The sequence below is a fragment of the Meles meles genome, chromosome 7 (assembly GCF_922984935.1).
Source record: "Meles meles chromosome 7, mMelMel3.1 paternal haplotype, whole genome shotgun sequence".
NCBI classification, from domain to species: Eukaryota; Metazoa; Chordata; class Mammalia; order Carnivora; family Mustelidae; genus Meles; species Meles meles.
In genome coordinates, this window is record NC_060072.1 from 72915921 (window position 1) to 72934532 (window position 18612).

The 18612-nt window shown below is 37.5% G+C and overlaps 1 protein-coding gene across 8 annotated transcripts in view; it reads left to right on the forward strand.

The window, feature by feature from the left end:
• The window catches only part of ABCC9 (ATP binding cassette subfamily C member 9), a 133785-nt gene that overhangs the window by 70591 nt on the left and 44582 nt on the right, over nt 1-18612 (forward strand). For all 8 annotated transcript variants that reach the window (XM_046012227.1, XM_046012235.1, XM_046012230.1 and 5 more), the window contains 5 exons: nt 1478-1562; nt 2970-3050; nt 13917-14054; nt 14203-14328; nt 18481-18577. In XM_046012227.1, coding sequence (XP_045868183.1) covers nt 1478-1562; nt 2970-3050; nt 13917-14054; nt 14203-14328; nt 18481-18577 — 527 coding nt within the window. The remainder of the gene's footprint in view (nt 1-1477; nt 1563-2969; nt 3051-13916; nt 14055-14202; nt 14329-18480; nt 18578-18612) is intronic.

An 18612-nucleotide genomic window follows, 5' to 3' on the forward strand; every position in this document is an offset into this window, starting at 1 on the left:
GGGGAGTTACTGAGGTTATCGGTAAGTAGAAGGAAAAATCCAAGGAGCAGAAGGAAAGTTACTAGTGTAAAGAAAAGGAAGAATGTGGGATCTGAGAGGATCTAGTTACGGAGAGTGGCCAGAATATGCCATCTCTCAACCGTCTTTAAATACCACCACAGTGCACAAAGGCATAACCCTTTCCAGAAGCCATCATCTCGAACCTTGAAAGTTAAGCATTAGGTCAGGGGAGATCAACTTATTTAGTAATGGAGGCTCTGCTAGAGTAACAAAAACTTATTTGACAAAAAATCAATGGGCTTACAAAAAAAAAATTAGGTCACTGGAAAGGCATAAGGAGAGGAGGGAAGAGGAAAGCAGATAGTGTGGGAGGACAAACCTAAATTACATAGGATCTCTCGGGACCTGGGGAACAAAAGTCAGAAAAGGACTTATGTGTATTGTCAGTGGCAAACTAGATTATAAATAAAAGCTGAAATGATGTAGTGGAGTGCCTTAAAAGCCAACTGTATATAATTCAGTGCATTCTGGGAGGTACAGTAAGTTTTAGAAAGGGGAATAACAAAGTAAATGTGATGTTTAATCTGGAAGTGTAATGGTAGATACGTACAGGATGAATCTGAATTCGTAGCGAGGAGAAATTTAGATGTTTGTTGGAATAATCGTCCAGGCATGCAGCGTTCATTGCCTGCACTTGGGGGTGACTGCAGAAATAGAAAAGAAGATACAGTTGACAGAAAACCATTCTAGAATAAGAATGGAAAAATAAGAGCAAGGAGAAGAAGGATTACTCAAGAATGACTTTTTAATATTTTAAGACTAGATGATTGGGAAAGTGAAACTGTGGATATTTTCCCCAACATTCCCTATCTCCATGCTCCCCTAAACTTCCAATTTATCGTTTCTAGTCCCAGCCTTAGATCTATTTGTGTATCGTCAGTCCTCAACCCTTTCCATTTTGCCTCCTTTCTGCAGGCAGACCATATGCACAGACACCCACCCACAACCTGTTTCAGCTCTAGTGAGTCTCCTGTTATCCCTAAAAGGCACCATGACCTTTTCACCTTCATGCAGTTCCTGAAGTTTCCTTTCCCTCATTTTCTTCCTGGCCAATTACAACTCATCTATCTGGATACAGCTTATGTGTTGCCTCCTTTACAAAGCCGTCACTAACTTCTCAAAGTGGTCAGCCATTTCTATGTATTCTAGGAGCATTTTACACCTACTTCTGCTGTAGTGCCCAAGGAGATCCATTTTATTATATGTTTATCAGTCTTCTGCTCCATTTAGTAGTTTTCTCAGAGTGAGAACCAGTATCTAATTATCTTTCTATCCATAAACCTACCGTTGAGGCTAATCTGTACTAAATTGCTCAACAAATATTTTATTTTGGCTTCCAAGATATTGAACCTGGGGCTTACTTTATGAGCAATATATTAATAATGTCCTAAAAAAATCAAAATAATTTCTCCCAAAGGTACAAAGCTGTTACAGATGCCTGTTCTCTTCAGCCAGATATTGACTTACTACCTTTTGGAGACCAAACTGAAATTGGAGAGAGGGTGAGCTATGTATAGTTTAATTAAACAATAAACAAAAATCTAGAAAAGTCTTCTGGTTGTCTTTCACTTTTAATGGAGCATAATGAAATCTGAGAGCATAGGGGCTGTGCGTTGTCCTAGTGACAGGTTCCAGAAACAGGAGCATGGGAGTTTTAATGCCACTCTTAAGTATTTGTTGGGTAACCACCATCTATGTAACATTGTGTTAGCTACTAGAGAGTTCTTAAGGAATATAACGCAGTTCCTGTCTTTGATCAAATACATTTTTACTTACTTGGAGTTGAAATTGAAGTTGCTTCCAACTTCTTCCACTCTTGTTAACATCTGTTTAATCTTGTTAAAGTGACCTTTTTTCCCTTTGTGTAAACATGTTTTACGATGACATCATCCTATTCTGGACAGCTAAAAAGTATTTATGCCTCTATATAATCTTTATAACAATTTGGCTAAAATATTTTGACCCTCATAGGTTTGAAGTACTGGGCATAAATTTTATGTATTATCTATGTTTACAGCAAATTTGTTATATGGGTGTTATCCTTACTGCATATTGCAACTAAGGAAGCTAAGTGGAGAAAGGTTGAAGAGCTTGTCCAGTTAGTGGTGTAGCTGGGATTTGTGTAACTCTGTAGTCGGTGTGTCTGTGTGTTTTTTTTTAAAATTATGTTAGTCACCATACATTATATCATTAGTTTTTGATGTGTTCCATGATTCCTTGTTTGTGTATAATATCCAGTGCTCTTAATGCCTTTTCTTGATTGCAGCACAGTATGGTATTTAAGAGTATGGGCTCCTTAGTTTCCTAGTGTGTAAAGGGAATGCTACTCATATATTGGAATTGCTATAAGGAGTAAAAGAAATAAGGAAGGTAAAGGCATTCACACAAGCCTAGCACATATTACGTGATCAGCGTAGTTTAAAATTTTTTATAATTAGTACTTGATTATAAAATATATTGGTATATAGTTCTGTTGAACATAACTGATAATATCAAATTTGAGAGGTATATATGAAGTAAACTACAGACACAATTCACAAAACTAGTAAAAATTTTGGAGTTATGTGCTGTGTTTAGCAGTCAGCTCACCACGTGTTTGGTTATTGATGCTTTTGCACAGCAGAGCTATCTATCAGAGTGAGAAAAGGATCTATGGAACCAGTCAAAAATTATCTGAACATAATTATTAAGCATTGACCAGTACTTTAAAAAGTATTAATTTAATTATAAAGTATCGAACAGAAATTGACAATTTTCATTTTACCTCACCAATGTTATCACAATTTAATTAATAAATTACCATTAATTTAAGATTTTTAAAAAAGAAGTTTGTATTTTAAAGAAAATTTGTAAACAATAGATCATTTACTGCTGGAAAGGTTGGATGCTTATGGTTATTTCTTCTCTAGGGCATCAACCTGAGTGGAGGTCAGAGGCAAAGAATCTGTGTGGCACGAGCTCTCTATCAAAATACCAACATTGTCTTTTTGGTGAGAATATGCCTTTATTTCTACTTCATTTTTCCCTCTGGACAAATGAGCCTTTAGAGACAAGTCAAGTGACTAAAGGAAAGACAGTTTAACTTCTGAAATCTTAAAGAATATAAAGGAAACAAATCCCATATACAAACCAGATCAACACAGAAAGTTGAAAGTTGGGGTATCTGGATTGGAATCCAAGTGACTTAGGTGCCCTAAATTGTTGCTTATATGAGATTCATAACCATGAGAATCATTAATGAAAAAGTCTGTACGGTGTTGGATCAACTGGACAGGTTCATATATCTTCTCATTTATATTTGCTGACACAAAAGGGATTGGAAGATGCACTCTTAGTGGATAGAGGGTAAGTATGCATAGTACTCCATTCCTGTGATGTGCAATTCAGGCTGTGCATGACCTTTGACCATGAAGCTTTCTAAAAATATAGAAATTTGGTACAACCCTCGACTTACTAAATTATAACTTATAAACATAGAGTCTAGAGTCTGACTCTTAAAAAGCTCCTTGGATGATTCTCATGTATATCCTGGATAAAAAACTTGGTTCTACCCATGGATCCATAAACAGAATTTGATGATTATGGTGATTACAAATTTTGCTGTAGTTTGGTTCCTCTATCAGGAGGTAGCTAAAATAACTTAACTTAAAAGTATGTATATGAGATTAGCAGACTATGTAAATGTTTCCTTTTCCTGCCTCCTTCTTTTGTGCAGTTATTCACCATTTATAAATTTCCAGACTTACTTTAGAGTTTTCACTCTACCTAATATTGAGAAGCTCTTCAAAAAGTAGGTTTTAGAGTTTCCCACTAGATTTGGATCTATTGCTGGGGATGGGAGTAGAATTTGGACACACTGGAAATTCGCCTCAGGTTAATATCCCTAAGAATACCTGTCCCCAAAATTTTCCAGAAAAACATACCATTAAAACCATAGCAGGATCTAGCAGTAACTTATGTAATTGTAAATCCCTTTCACAGTGGATAGACCCACAGCTGGAAGTGACTTCTTGAGTCTTGGGATCAGTTAATGCCTGAACCATCTGAAGACCAAAAGACTTGGGAATCTGAAAGAGACCAATGTTCTCTGGGTGTAGTATTCTATCCATGTTCATTCCATTGCCTTCAGTTTAATGACCTTACTTATTTCAGTTGTAGAGTCATGGAATTCAAAGAAGTCATAGGGTTAAAATTGTAGATTCCCTTAATCCATTCATTATAGGATTACTTTTCACATCACCTCTAAGAGCTTTTTTTTTTTTCCAGAGGGTTTGTAATTTTTTTTTTCCCATTTTATTTTTTCAGCGTAACAGTATTCATTCTTTTTGCACAACACCCAGTGCTCCATGCAAAACGTGTCCTCCCCATTACCCACCACCTGTTCCCCCAACCTCCCACCCCTGACCCTTCAAAACCCTCAGGTTGTTTTTCAGAGTCCATAGTCTCTTATGGTTCGCCTCCCCTTCCAAATTTTTTTTTTTAATAAACATATAATGTATTTTTATCCCCAGGGGTACAGGTCTGTGAATCACCAGGTTTACACACTTCACAGCACTCACGATAGCACTTACCCTCCCCAATGTCCATAGCCCCCTCCCCCTCTCCCAATCCCACCTCTAAGAGCTTTTTGATGACTCTCTCTGAAGACAGATTGCTTAACTTCACGATGGCCTTTTCCTTGTTGGTCAGTGTATAAATTTCCGACTGCTGCCATAACCAATTGCCATAATTGGTGATTTAAGTAATAATATGATGTGATGCTTCTGTAAATTAGAAGTCCAATATGTGTCTCACTGAGTGAAAATTCTTGTAAACAGGGCTGTGTTCTCTTCTGGAGGCTCGAGGAGAGAGTCCATTTCTTTGCCTTTTCCAAATTCTAGAGGCTGCCCACACTCCTAGGCGCATGGCTGCTTTCCCCCCTCATCAAAGCCAGCAACTTTGTATCTCTGGCCATTTTTACTAGTCACATTTCTTCCCTTCACAACTGGGAAAGTTCTCTGCTCTTGAGGATTTGTGTTATTGGTTTGGACCTATCTTGATTATCCAGGATAATCTTCCAGTCTCAAGGTCTTTAATCTTAATTATATGTGCAAAGTCCCATTTAACATGTAAGGTAACATTGTTACAGGTTCTGGGAATTAGGACATCTTTGGAGGCTGTTTTTCTGCCTACCACGGATAACTCTTATTGGAAAGTTACTATGTGATTAAAATTTGCTTCTGTGGATTTTTCATTAATTGGTTTTCCTTCTGCTTCTGCAACAGCATGTATTTCTTTTCTTCATCCATAATCAACATTTTAATATTATTTCCACAATTCACCTTACTTTACTTTTTGCTAAGCTAAGCAAGCTTAGTATTTTTAATTCTTCCACAGTAATATAATTTCTCTAAATTTTCTTAATCCTGGATCTAATAGATAGTGTTCATCAGAGTCCCTTGAAAAAGTGTGTTCCAGATGTACTCTGGTCATCTCAGATAACCTTAAAACTATTAGATTTTATGATCTAAATACTATATATACTTTATTGCAACCTGAAATTGAATAATATTTTAGCAGCAAAATATCTCTGTTGATGTGTTTTAATAATTACGTCAAAATGATATCTAACACTTCCATTGTTTAAAAATTCACAAAGCACTGAGTGTTATCCCATTTGATTCTTTTTTTTCCCCATTTTATTTATTTTTTCAGCGTAACAGTATTCATTCTTTTTGCACAACACCCAGTGCTCCATGCAAAACGTGCCCTCCCCATTACCCACCACCTGTTCCACCAACCTCCCACCCCTGACCCTTCAAAACCCTCAGGTTGCCCCAACCTCCCACCCCTGACCCTTCAAAACCCTCAGGTTGTTTTTCAGAGTCCATAGTCTCTTATGGTTCGCCTCCCCTCCCCAATGTCCATAGCCCGCTCCCCCTCTCCCAATCCCACCTCCCCCCAGCAACCCCCAGTTTGTTTTGTGAGATTAAGAGTCATTTATGGTTTGTCTCCCTCCCAATCCCATTTGATTCTTATGAGTGTGCTGTGAGGGTAGACAGTGTCCCCATGTTAGATGAAGAAACGTATGCATAGAGCGCCTTACCCAAGGACTAATGACTAGTGAGTGGCAAAGTCTGGCTAGGACAGCATGTCTGTTGAGTATTGTTTTTCCGATCAGGTAAGATTCTCTGGTATTAAAAAGTATATATTACTGTCAAATTGCTAACTATATTGTCCTATTTTCCCTTTCCTTTTGCCTTCCCCTCTTCCCTGCCTTCTTTTCCTTCCTTCATCTCTCTCTTCCCTTTTCCAACCCTTCTCCTTCCTTCCCTCCTTCTTTCCATCCACTAGTATTTTGTAAATGTCCTCAGTGCCATCTTCTGTGCTGGGTAGAAGAAACAAAGGAGAAAAAGACATTACTCTTATCTTTAAGGACCTTGTGTAAATAATTACTTGGATCATATTATGTTTTACTTTAATTAAACTTAATCACATTAGCCTTTACACAATATCAAAGCCAAATGGAAACAGCTTAATGATGTATCAAGGATATTAGTTATTTTTGAAGCTTTACGGCATCTACGAATGTGCTGTGTGTATCAGTGAATATATTTGCTATTTCCAAAGGTATATCCGTGCAAAATATATACTACTTACATATACTCATTGAAAACAGGAAGAATATGTTAGTGAGAACTGTATATATGTATATAAAAATAAATAATACCCTCCTGAAAATGAAGAATTGTTTATTCTTTGAATTGGTCTTTTGACAAATTGTCTTGTTTCCCTCAAAAGAAGTATCTCCCCAAAATATTAATATACAAACTGAATCTCAAGGAATGATTCCCAACCCATCAAACCTAGATTTTTATTAAGTTGCATAAGAGATTACATTTGATTTTAACACCAGGATACTCCATAATGAAGCTATGACCCATAAATGATAGCAACCACTCTTAAAGTCTTTCTATGATGTAGGCATGATTCTAAGTACTTTATACACAGCAACTCACTTAATTCTCAGAACAACCCTATTATTTTTGGCATTATTGCTGCTATTATTATTATTACTGCACTTTATGAATGAGGATACCGAGGCTTTAGGGGATAATTTACCCCAAATCACACAGTAGTAGAGAAGCAAGGATACAAACCCAGATAGCCTGATTTCAAAGCCTGTATTCTTTTTTTTTTTAAGATTTTATTCATTTATTTGACAGAGAGAGATCACAAGTAGGCAGAGAGGCAGGCAGAGAGAGAGGAGGAAACAAGCTCCCTGCCGAGCAGAGAGCCCGACACCGGACTCGATCCCAGGACCCTGGGATCATGACCAAAGCCAAAGGCAGAGGCTTAACCCATGGAGCCAGGTGCCCCAAAGCCTGTATTCTTAACTACTGCACTCTTCCTTATTAAGAGAATCCTGGAAGTCACTAAACTCTTATTGTGATGCTTAAAAGGTATTAGCAAAGTATTAATCTACCACCACTTTATTTAGAAGAAAACAATAATAAAATAACACTCCTAAAACACTTTACAGAGACTTTTACAACACTATTTTATTTGATCTTTGCAAAAATTTTAGGTGCTGACAAGTCTCTTTATTATTCCCATTTTGCAAATGAAATAGCCAAGTTTGAAAAATTACCCAGCATCAGAGAGGTGGAGTGATGACTAAAATTTGAGTCTCTCAACATAGAGATAATGAACATTCCATTTGCCTTACAAACTGAATTATTATTATAAACTCATTTCCAGAGCGCCTGGGTGGCTCAGTGGGTTAAGCCTCTGCCTTCGGCTCAGGTCATGATCTCAGGATCTTGGGATCGAGCCCCGCATCGGGCTCTCTGCTTGGCGGGGAGCCTGCTTCTCCCTCTCTCTCTGCCTGCCTCTCTGCCTACTTGTGATCTCTCTCTGTCTGTCAAGTAAATAAAATCTTTTAAAAAAAAAACCAAACAAACCTCATTTCCAATTCATGTCCTATTTCTATGTGAAAAGTGGTCAGAATTATTTGGAATAGTTTTACCTGTATCACAAGGGATTCTTAGAGTTTTATTGGAATCGGACGCAGTAGGTTGTTTCAGAAACAGTCAGATTACCTTTATAATCATTACCTGATTTTCGAAAGTCAGTGATTTGCTGGTAGCTAAGTTTTGGTCTTTATATCCTTGCTGACTTAATGGAAATGGAGATAGAGAAATTTTTGTCACTATAACCCTGATACCGTTGGTGTTTTTCCACTTCTGTGGAAACATTGCTTTGTGCCACATCACTTTCTATTGATACCTGAACTCTCCTTTTTTAAAGTGATACTTAAGTTCCATCATCACTTCTGTGTTAAAGAAATTCCATATATTAGCAGTTCGTCTATCACTTATCCAAAATCTAACAATTAGAAACTTCAGATAAGAGTTTTTCCTTGTTATTAAAAGAAGCTAAATGACAAGTAAGAAGCTGATGTCTGTGATAATTCAAAGAAGAAATTCACTGGATGGTAGTAAAAAGCTTATTCAGGGAGCCTGGGTGCCTCCGTCAGTTAAGCAACTGCCTTCGGCTCGGGTCATGATGCCCATGTCCTGGGATGGCATCCCGCATTGGGTTTCCTGCTCAGCAGGGAAGACTGCTTCTCTTTCTCCTTCTCCCTGCTGCTTCCCCTGCTGGTGTGCTGTCTCTCTGTTTGTCAAATAAAAATCTTTTAAAAAAATAAAATAAAAAAAAAGCTAATTCAATCTCCTATTCATTCTTCTTGGAACATTTCAAAAATAATGGTCATTAAGATGATCCAGAGTTCTGAAAGATTTTGAAGTATCTCACAGGTCATTGAAAGAAATTTCAGGACGATCAAGACAATTGTGTCATTAAGCCCATTTTGTTTAATTACCATGTTTGAAATATATATACACACACATTAAGATATATATGGATATGTGTATATGTATGTGTGTTGTCTGAACGATATCATTTTATTAACTGAAATATCACATAGTCCAAAATTTTGCATTATTTAAATGATTTAAATAAATGATATTACAGTAGGCATTTCTCTGTTGTTAAATGTATTCCAATAAAAGCCATTTGAGGACATTAATTAAATCACCTCTTATTCATCACTATGAAATCAGTAGACTGATTTTTTTTTTAAGATTTTATTTATTGATTTGCCAGAGATAGAGGGCAAGCACAAGCAGGGGGAGTGGCAGATAGAGGGAGAAGCAGGCTCCCTCCTAAGTAGGGAACCCAATGTGGGACACCATCCCAGGACAGTGGGGTCATGACCTGAGCCCAAGGCAGAGGCTTAACCGACTGAGCCACCCAGGTGCCCCTGATTTTTTAATCACCCTTTAACTATCTAAGTGCCTTGTTAATATTTCCTTTTCATACATGCTTCTCCTAAGTACTTTAATAAAGCCATCTTGCTTATAATAGTTTCTGTTGAGGCAGGCAGAGATTGATGGAGACTTTATGAAATTATTGAGCTAATTGTATCACTAGTGTAATGACTGCATACATGCATTTATTCTAACTTCCAGATATCAATTTCTATCTCAATAGAAATTGTTTCTGTTTTTCACTGTCCAGATAATTAGCCAATGCATTTTATCTGTATACACACTATGATTGTGCTTACTCAATTGTTTAGAAAATTTTCCCCAGCCGTAATTTTTAAGTATTTCAATATGTAACCAGTAGAATGAGTGGACTTCTTTTTTGGTCCTATAGGCAAAGTAAAAATTTGTTTCATATTGCATGTATGGAGGAACAACAAAGAAACAAGTATGATGATGAAGACATCTATGTATTCCTTTTTCATTGTTCCAATCACTCTTCCCAGTTCTTTACCAGAGACCTCTACCATTTTCTACTGCCTTGTCCCTGAGTTTCTCTCATCCCCTGCTATGAGTGGTGCTTCATTTGGTGGTTGTGTATCTGTTCACCATCCTCCCTGCATGTCACTTTGCTTCTTAATTCATTGTTTTCTGGAAACATTCCAGTTTTCTCTAGTAGTTTCTAGATTTCTTCTTTTAAGGATTCCAAAGCATCTACTTTGATGCTGTATATAACATTATAGAAATAAAATGTATGTTGAAATAATTAACAGGAATGTCATCACCAGTCAATTATTTCCTAAATTATTTTCTAAATGTCTTAACCAGTACGTAAAAACTTCCTTTCTGGGGCGCCTGGGTGGCTCAGTGGGTTAGAGCCTCTGTCTTTAGCTCAGGTCATGATCCCAGGGTCCTGGGATCAAGCCCCACATCGGGCTCTCTGCTTAGTGGGGAGCCTGCTTCCCCGTCTCGTCTCTCTGCCTACTTGTGATCTCTGTCTGTCAGATAAATAAATAAAATCTTTAAAAACAAACAAACAAACAAACAAACTTCCTTTCTTCCCAAGACAATTGGGAATTTGTCAGCTCAGTGGTAGGTATGATATTCTTGTAGTTACTACTATTAATACTGATAATATAATATCATTTGTTTAGTGTTTTTTACCTGGTACTGTACTAAGTACTTTATCTATATTATCTTATTTGATTCAGTTAATACTTTTATGCCTTTTTTTTACAATATATTTTCAAGTCCTTGAATATGTCTATAATAACTGTTTAAATGGCTATTAACTTATCTTGAATCATAGTTTCCACTGACTGCTTTTTCTCATGACTATGGCCCAAACTTCCCCATTACTTTATATATCTGTTAATTTTTTCTGTATCCTGGATATTGTAGGTGATATATTGTAGAGCCTCTATATTCTCATATTTTCCTATGATGATGGTTGATTTGTTCTAGCAAGGTAGTTAACTTGGCTAGAGTCAGCCTCCACCTGAAATTTCTTTTTCTAATTGAAGTATATTTGACAAATAAAATGTATTTAAAGTGTATGATCTCTCTGATATGAGGAACTTGAGAGGCAGGACTGGGGGTCGTGGCAGGTAGGGAGGGAAAAAATGAAACAAGATGGGATCAGGAAACCATAAGAGACTCTTAATCTCATGAAACAAACTGAAGGTTGCTGGGGGAATAGGGTGGCTGGGTGATGGACATTGAGGAGGTAATGTGCTATGTTGAGTGCTGTGAAATGTGTAAGCCTGATGATTCACAGACCTGTACCCCTGGGGCAAATAATACATTATGTGTTAACTAAAAAATGTACAACTTGTAATTTGATATATTTATACATATATATTTATTTATATTTATCTACTAATAAAGTATTGCAGTTATAGTAATATTTAATACTTTTCTCTTTTGACCTTAATATTAGAGTTTTAACTGATTTACCTATCACTGTTAAAATATTAGGGTATTCTAACTTAATTATGTATTTACCTTTATTAGTGAGTCTTATGCTTTCATTTGTTTTCCTCTTACTAAATAGTGTCATTTCATTTCACCTTGAAGAACTCTTTTAACATATCTTGTAAGGGCAGTCTAATGATGATGAAATTCTTCAATTTGTCTTTGCTGGAGAACTCTTTGTCTTTCTTTCAGTTCTAAAGCACAGCTTTGCTGGGTATTCCTGTTTGGTAGATTTTTTGTTTCTGTTTTTGTTTTTCTTTTAGCACTTTGAATTATCACCCTTTTATCTTCTGGCGTGCTACGGTTCTGCTGAAAAATCGTATACACTTATGGGGATTCTCTTGTATGTAGCAAGTTAGTTTTTCTCTTGTTATTTTTAAGGTTCTATTTTTGCCTAAATTTGACGGTTTAATTTTAATGTGTCTTAGTTTGGCTCTTTTTCAGTTCATCTTTTTTGGTACTTTTGGTGTTTTCTGGATCTGAATATCTGTTTCTTTCCCCAGGTAGGGGAAATTTCCTACCATTATTTCTTTGAATAAACATTTTGCCCCTTTCTTTCACTTCTCCTTCTGGGATCCCTTAAATGAATATATTGCTCCTCTCCATGATGTCCTATGAGTCCCTTAAGCTATCTTCAGTCTTCTTCATGCTTTTTTTTTTCCTTTTGTTCTTCTGAGTGGATTAATTCCACTACCCTGTCTTTCAGTTCAGTGATTTTTATTCCTCTTAATCTAGTTATCTGTTGAAGTCCTCTATTGAAATTGTCAGTTCAATTATTATATTCTTAATGCTACAATTTTTGTTCGGTATGATTTTACACCTCTTTGTTAAAATTCTCACTTTATTCTTGCATTTGTTTTCCAACCTCAGCGAGCATCTTTATGTGAGCTTTGAACACTGTATCAGATAAATCACTTACCTTCATTTCATTAAGATTGGTTCCTGGAGATTTATCTTGTTCCTTTGTTTGGAACATATTCTCTTGTTTCCTAATTTCCCATGACTCTCTGTGTTGTCTTCTGTGCATTAGTAAAGTAGACACCTCTCCCAGTCTTGACAGACTGGTCTCCTGTAGGCGATGAACCTCGTCATTCAACTTGACCCAAGCTCTTGATTGCCTCTCAGAACTTTGTGACTGCCCGAGCTTCTGTCTTTATTCTTACTGATTCCCAGTGGTTGATGGTGGACTATGACCCATCAGTGTTCCGAAGGGGAGGATTGCAGTCAGCACCTAAATGGAGGATGATTAGAAGCTGGACCCTCAGGCAGCAACTAAGAAAATATTTAGTCAAACCCCTTCCAGGGAGAAACTGGGAGATGAATATTTTTGTCTGGTCCATATGCACTGAGCCAGAGTGTATCGCCATGTGGGGTGCTCCTCTGCCTATTTAAAAATGGCTTCTTTGTTTGCCATAGTCCTGTGGGACTCATGAATGCAAGCCCTGTTGGCTATCAGAGCTAGGTGATGGGAGCCAGCACATTTAGTGTCCTCCATAACAACTGGGACACTAAAGGTGAGAATCTCCCCTCCAAGGAGAAAGTGGCGACTTAGTTTTATTGTTAGAATAGGATGGAAATAAAAGACAAGGGACGTGTCCCATAGCTCTTTCAGGCTACAGGAAGGATCATAATCAGGATCCTTCATGCTAATTAGAAGTGGGACCCTCCAGTAGCGGCTTGTAAAGTATGCGGTCAGACTCCTTCCAGGGAAACACTGGGTAAGGTGCTTCTTTGCCTGCTCCCTCTGTGCCGAGTCCTGGAGAGACAGATGTGGTAAGTGCTCATGTGCCTTTTAGCAACTGCTTTTCATTTCCTATATTTCTATGGGACTTACCAATGCAACCTCCACTGACTTTCAAAGCTAAGTGATTTAGGGGGCCTATCCCTTGGGGAGCAGCCAAAAATTGGGGCTCTATATGTACGGCCTGAATCCTTCACCTCTTAGAGAGAAGCTGGGAGTTGGGGATTCCTCCCAATTACATGGTGCTGTGCAGAGGGTGAGGTTTATGGTGAGAGTGTGTCTCAGCCTTTACTATCTTTTAGATGGGGTATTTTTTTTAGTTTCCCAATGTGTTGAAGTCACTCAACTAGTTTCTGGATTTCCTTCAGAGGGAATTGCTCTGTGTATAGTTGCATAGTCAGAGCACCCATGGCAGGAGGGAAATTAAGGATTCTCCTACATCGCCATCTTGGTCTGGAGTCTACGCCTGTTTTTATTATCTAAATTTCAACTACTGGAATTATTGTTTTATTCTTTCTTCGGTCTATTGTTTAAAAGTTGTCAGGATGTGTTGTTTTTTGAGCTTGGAGGTTTTATATATAATAATACAAACCACTTGGGTTATTATTATTTGCTTTTTAAATAATTTTTAAAGTGAAAGAGAAAATAAAAGCTTCACTTTTAATTTAATACCTTTCCCCAACAATTTAAATATAGACAGAGTCTGTTTTTTTATAAATCGGATGTTAAGGATAATGTACTCTTAGACATTTGTATTTCTACTTTCTAGAAAAATTGGATCATATCAAGAATATAGAAAATGTTTCCTTTTCTCTCTATTTTCCTGGTTGTAGGATGATCCATTCTCTGCCCTGGACATTCATTTGAGTGATCACTTAATGCAGGAAGGGATTTTGAAATTTCTTCAAGATGACAAAAGGACACTTGTTCTTGTGACTCACAAATTACAGTATCTAACACATGCTGACTGGGTAAGAGTTTAAGAGAAATTTCATTACTTTTAGTATTATACTCATATACATAAACAGGGACATTAAGAAATGCTATCTTAAATAAAAGGAATTCATTTGGTCAGTTGAGGCTTTTTGTCACAATTCTGGTAATATGTGCTTTCCTTAGATCATAGCCATGAAAGATGGAAGTGTACTAAGAGAAGGGACTTTGAAGGACATTCAAACCAAAGATGTTGAGCTCTATGAACACTGGAAAACACTTATGAATCGGCAAGATCAAGAATTAGAAAAGGTAATTGCTCATAATTCAGAAGAGTTCAGAGCCCACTTTAAAAGAGTCATGAATTATTAAATTCCTATAATTATTAAAATTCATTTAAAGGTATATTACCATTTAATATTTGATGATATTATGGTCCTCGTTTGAAACCCAAAGTCATTGTATATTTATATGTCATTAATAAATAGGCTACTTAGGGGGCATCTGGGTGGCTCAGTCGGTTAAGTGCCTCACTTCATCTCTGGTTGTGATCTCGGGGTCCTGGGGTAGAGCCCTGAATCAGGCTCTCGGCTCAGTGGGGAGCCTGCTTCTCTCTCTCCCTCTGCTTGCTCATGCACACACTCATACAGGTTCACTCTCTCTCTCTTATCTTAAAACAAATAAATAGGCTACTTTGAAAGAATAAAATTCTAATGATAACTTTTGGAGGAAGAGCTCTCGGGTTTTTAGAAAAATTTGATTTGAATTTGAACCATATTAAAATTATATGTGTGTTTAAAACTTACACGGTTCGCTGAACATGGTATATCAATATTTTATCTTAATTTTCCTTCTGCGTATCTTATTTTCTTCATCTGTAATGTGAGGTTATTTTCACTCACCACCTATAAATGGAGAGTCAGGGACAAAACAAAATTTAAGATGATTTTGAAAGAAGATCGAGCTGTGAGCTGTGGGTGAAGTTGTTAAGCATGCCTGGATAGGGTTGGGGAATGAAGGGAAATCATCAGGAGGTAATAACAATAGACTTTTTTTTTTAAATTTTTTTTTCTTTTTTCTTTTTTTATTTGTTTATTTACAGCATAACAGTGTTCATTGTCTTGGCATCAATAACAATAGACTTTTACGTTAATATAGTTTTTAAGTTTAAAGCCTTTTTAACATAGCTCCATTGATTCTCACAACCCCCATAAAAAGGCAAAGAAAATATGATCTCACTTTTATACGTGAGAAAACTGAAGCCCAAAGAGGTTAAGTAACTTGTAAGTTGTACAGTACATATTGTAAGTGGTACTAGGTGGACTTAAACCCAGGTCCGTATTCAGTGTAATTGCAGTATAATGCTATGTATGATATAAATATAACACTGAATGAGGTGGGAACTGAGTCAGAGGCCAGACTGAGAGCAATGAAAGAACAACTTGTGTTGAGAGGTAAAGTTATCAACTGTATTAGCAAATTTTTCAAATGTTTTTTGAGTTGAGACTAGGAAGTGTTTTTTGAGTTGAGACTAGGAAGTGTCCAGAACGTGGTACTCCTGGTCAGGAATCAGCACTATAAAATGAAATTTTTGTATCAGCAAATTTCTGAGAATACCAGGAAATTAAAATGCATTATTTCATAAAAGAATAAAAGGATCTATGTTTCTATAGAGAGAGGAAGATAAAAAGTCAGACAGACCCTAGGATTACTCTGTCTTCTGTGTATTTGCCAAAGACCCCAAAAGCAAACAACCTAAGGATGAAAAGACATATGTAGAAGTTTAAGTAGAATGGGACAAATCACAGAACCATTGAGATGAGGATATTCATTAAAAAAAAAAAGAAATTACAAGGCACCATCAGCAAGTGCCCACTTAGGATTTATACTGTGAGAAACTTGATTGGGATAGCTCCAAATGACTTTTTTTTTTACAGTGACCAAGATGCCAGGGACAAAAGAATATGATGTAAGCTTAAGGAGTGGGGCCACTTATGGCTTACTGTGGAAAGAAGATCTGGAAAAAAAAGAGAGAGAGTTGTTGGCTTGATTTTATAATAATAGTGACTGTTAAACAAGCCCGGAAGAAAGTCCATTAAGTTGTATTTAGAAATGAAGTGATCACTTGAGATAGCATAGCTGTATAATTAAAGACACATTACAGGGTTATAAATCAGTGGGTGGAGATGTGGAGCAAGTTAGGGTGTGAACAGAGTGAATGCAGTTGCAAGGTTGAACAGCGGCGTGTAAAAGCCAGAAAGAACAGAGCACCTGTCCAGAATCCTCACCTCAGGGTGGAGGAGGTTAATGCCACCTAGGGAAGGGCAGGCACTAGGAATTCATCTGAAGGCAGGGGGAGTCACACTGCGGGGGGGCGGGGGGGCAGGGGGCGGGGAGGGGAAGGACAGTTTCTTGTTCAGTTTGTTATGTCGCAGGGTCGGGTGTTTGGCAAGAGCGCTGGTTCTCAACCAGAGTCCGGTTTGCTTTTTAGGGGACATTTGGACACATTTAGAAACATTTTTGGCAGACAGCTGAGGGGCAGGTGCTACGAGTGTCTTGTGGGTAGAAGACAGGGAGCTGCTAAACGTCCTACAGTGCAGCCCTCACAACAAAGAGTTTTCTGACCAAAATGTTAACAGTGCCAAGGTCGAGAAAGGCTGACCTAGAACCAGAGCAGATCAAGCAAGCAGAGAAGACCAGCAAAACAGAACATCCTGTCCCTGGGCTTTAGACACCACTGTCTGTTTAAGGGTTAAGGGGTCAACAAAAGAAATGTTACAAGGGTAGTAATGAAAACTACAAGAAGGTGGAGGAGATAACACGTTGAGCTGATTTAAATATTACTAAAAATTCCAGCTTGGATGACACCATTATCTTCCTAATGTTATTAAGCAAAATAAACTAATGTCATTTGATGTCTCCTCCCCCAGCCCTCACTTTAATCCAATCTATAACAGGTGCTCAAGAAATGCTTATTAAATAAATGAAGTGGAATTCACTTAAGCCAAATATCAACATAATTTAAAATATTTAACCTGTAATGAGCTTAATATGAGTGTTTACTTATAAGAAAAATGAGTAAAGATTTCTTCAAAGTATCTGAGATGTTCCATCTTTTGCTCACATAGCAGGAAGAGTTGAACAGGGACCAAATCTGTTGTTTTCCAATGTGCAGGGTAATTTTATTTTATTACTCTGTAGGCAAAGGATCGAGTCAGCTTTAATTTTGTGTCTAAGCTCATGTACAAGCTAGTTTTCATATCATTAGGCAAAATTAAAAGCTGATATGAAATTGTCTCTGGAAAAAAAAAGCTATTCAAAAAAAAGAAACATATTAGCTTTCATTCTTTTTTAACCAAGAATCTGGAAACAATAGAGCCTTCTAACAAGTCTCCTAAATTGTACATGTTGTATAAGGTCAAAACAAAAACAACAACCACATGATCACTACTTAGAGACTGACCACTATGGGTTTATTTGTTTATTGATATAACAGTCAAACTGTGAGGGGTGTGTGTGTGTGTGTGTGTGTGTGTGTGAGCATATGCAGAAAGCCCTCAATTTACCAGATTCCAAAAGTTTGTGGATCAGTTGTTTGGTTTGGAACTCAGAATGCATTTCCCCATAGAAACAAGGCTATGGTTAGTTTCCCAAACTGTCCTGCAGCAGCTGATTTAACCCACAGGGTATTGAACTGATACTACCACTCCAGTTCTGAAGCCAAGGGGACTTGTGTGTTGGAAGAAGAGGAATGGAGAAATTAAATTTTTCTCCCTGTCTTGAGCACACAAGTCTGAAGCAACTCTGAAAAATTCACAAAGTTTGTTTGTGGGAATGTTTCCCTTTTCCTTCAGCATATTTCCCCCTCCTAGGGCTTTCTCCTAAGGTGCTAGGCACCTAAGTACCCTCATTTTTCATTTGCTTCAAAATTACTTACCTTCTTTCTCTGCCTATTGAAGTCCGTTGCTTTTGTGCAGCTACCCTAGTGAGATGTTAAGGAAACTCACTCTGATTTAGTAATTTATTAGAAGAGGGTATGAATGATAGTGCTTTACCAAGTCTAGAACTGCATGCATTTTTTAAGGAAATCATTTATTACCATGAATAAATCTTTAGTTACACAATCACAAGGAGTATCTGAAAGTGATGTAAAGATAAAACAAGTAGCAGTGGTGAAATATGCCTTAAGGAGGTGTCCCTGCTCCTGGGGTTGGCGCCCTCGTGTTGTTGCTACTACCCTGGCTTCTTACTGCCCAACACCTCTGAGCTCTGACGCCTTACAAACCTTAGATGTTGCCTCACAGCTACTCCTACAACAGGAGTTGTGGATCTCTATAGAGAGCGGAGAGCCCAAGACTGGCAAAGATAACTAACAGTTGGTACGTATGGGTCACTGATGAGTGAGTCAAAACCTTCCTGCCGCTGTGAGCTCCTTGAATGATGGTAACGTGGTGTTTACTGTAGGATATGGAAGCTGACCAAACAACTCTAGAGAGGAAAACCCTTCGAAGAGCCATGTACTCAAGAGAGGCCAAAGCCCAAATGGAGGATGAAGATGAAGGTAGACTTTTCTCTTCTATCTGAAACCTTCAAGTG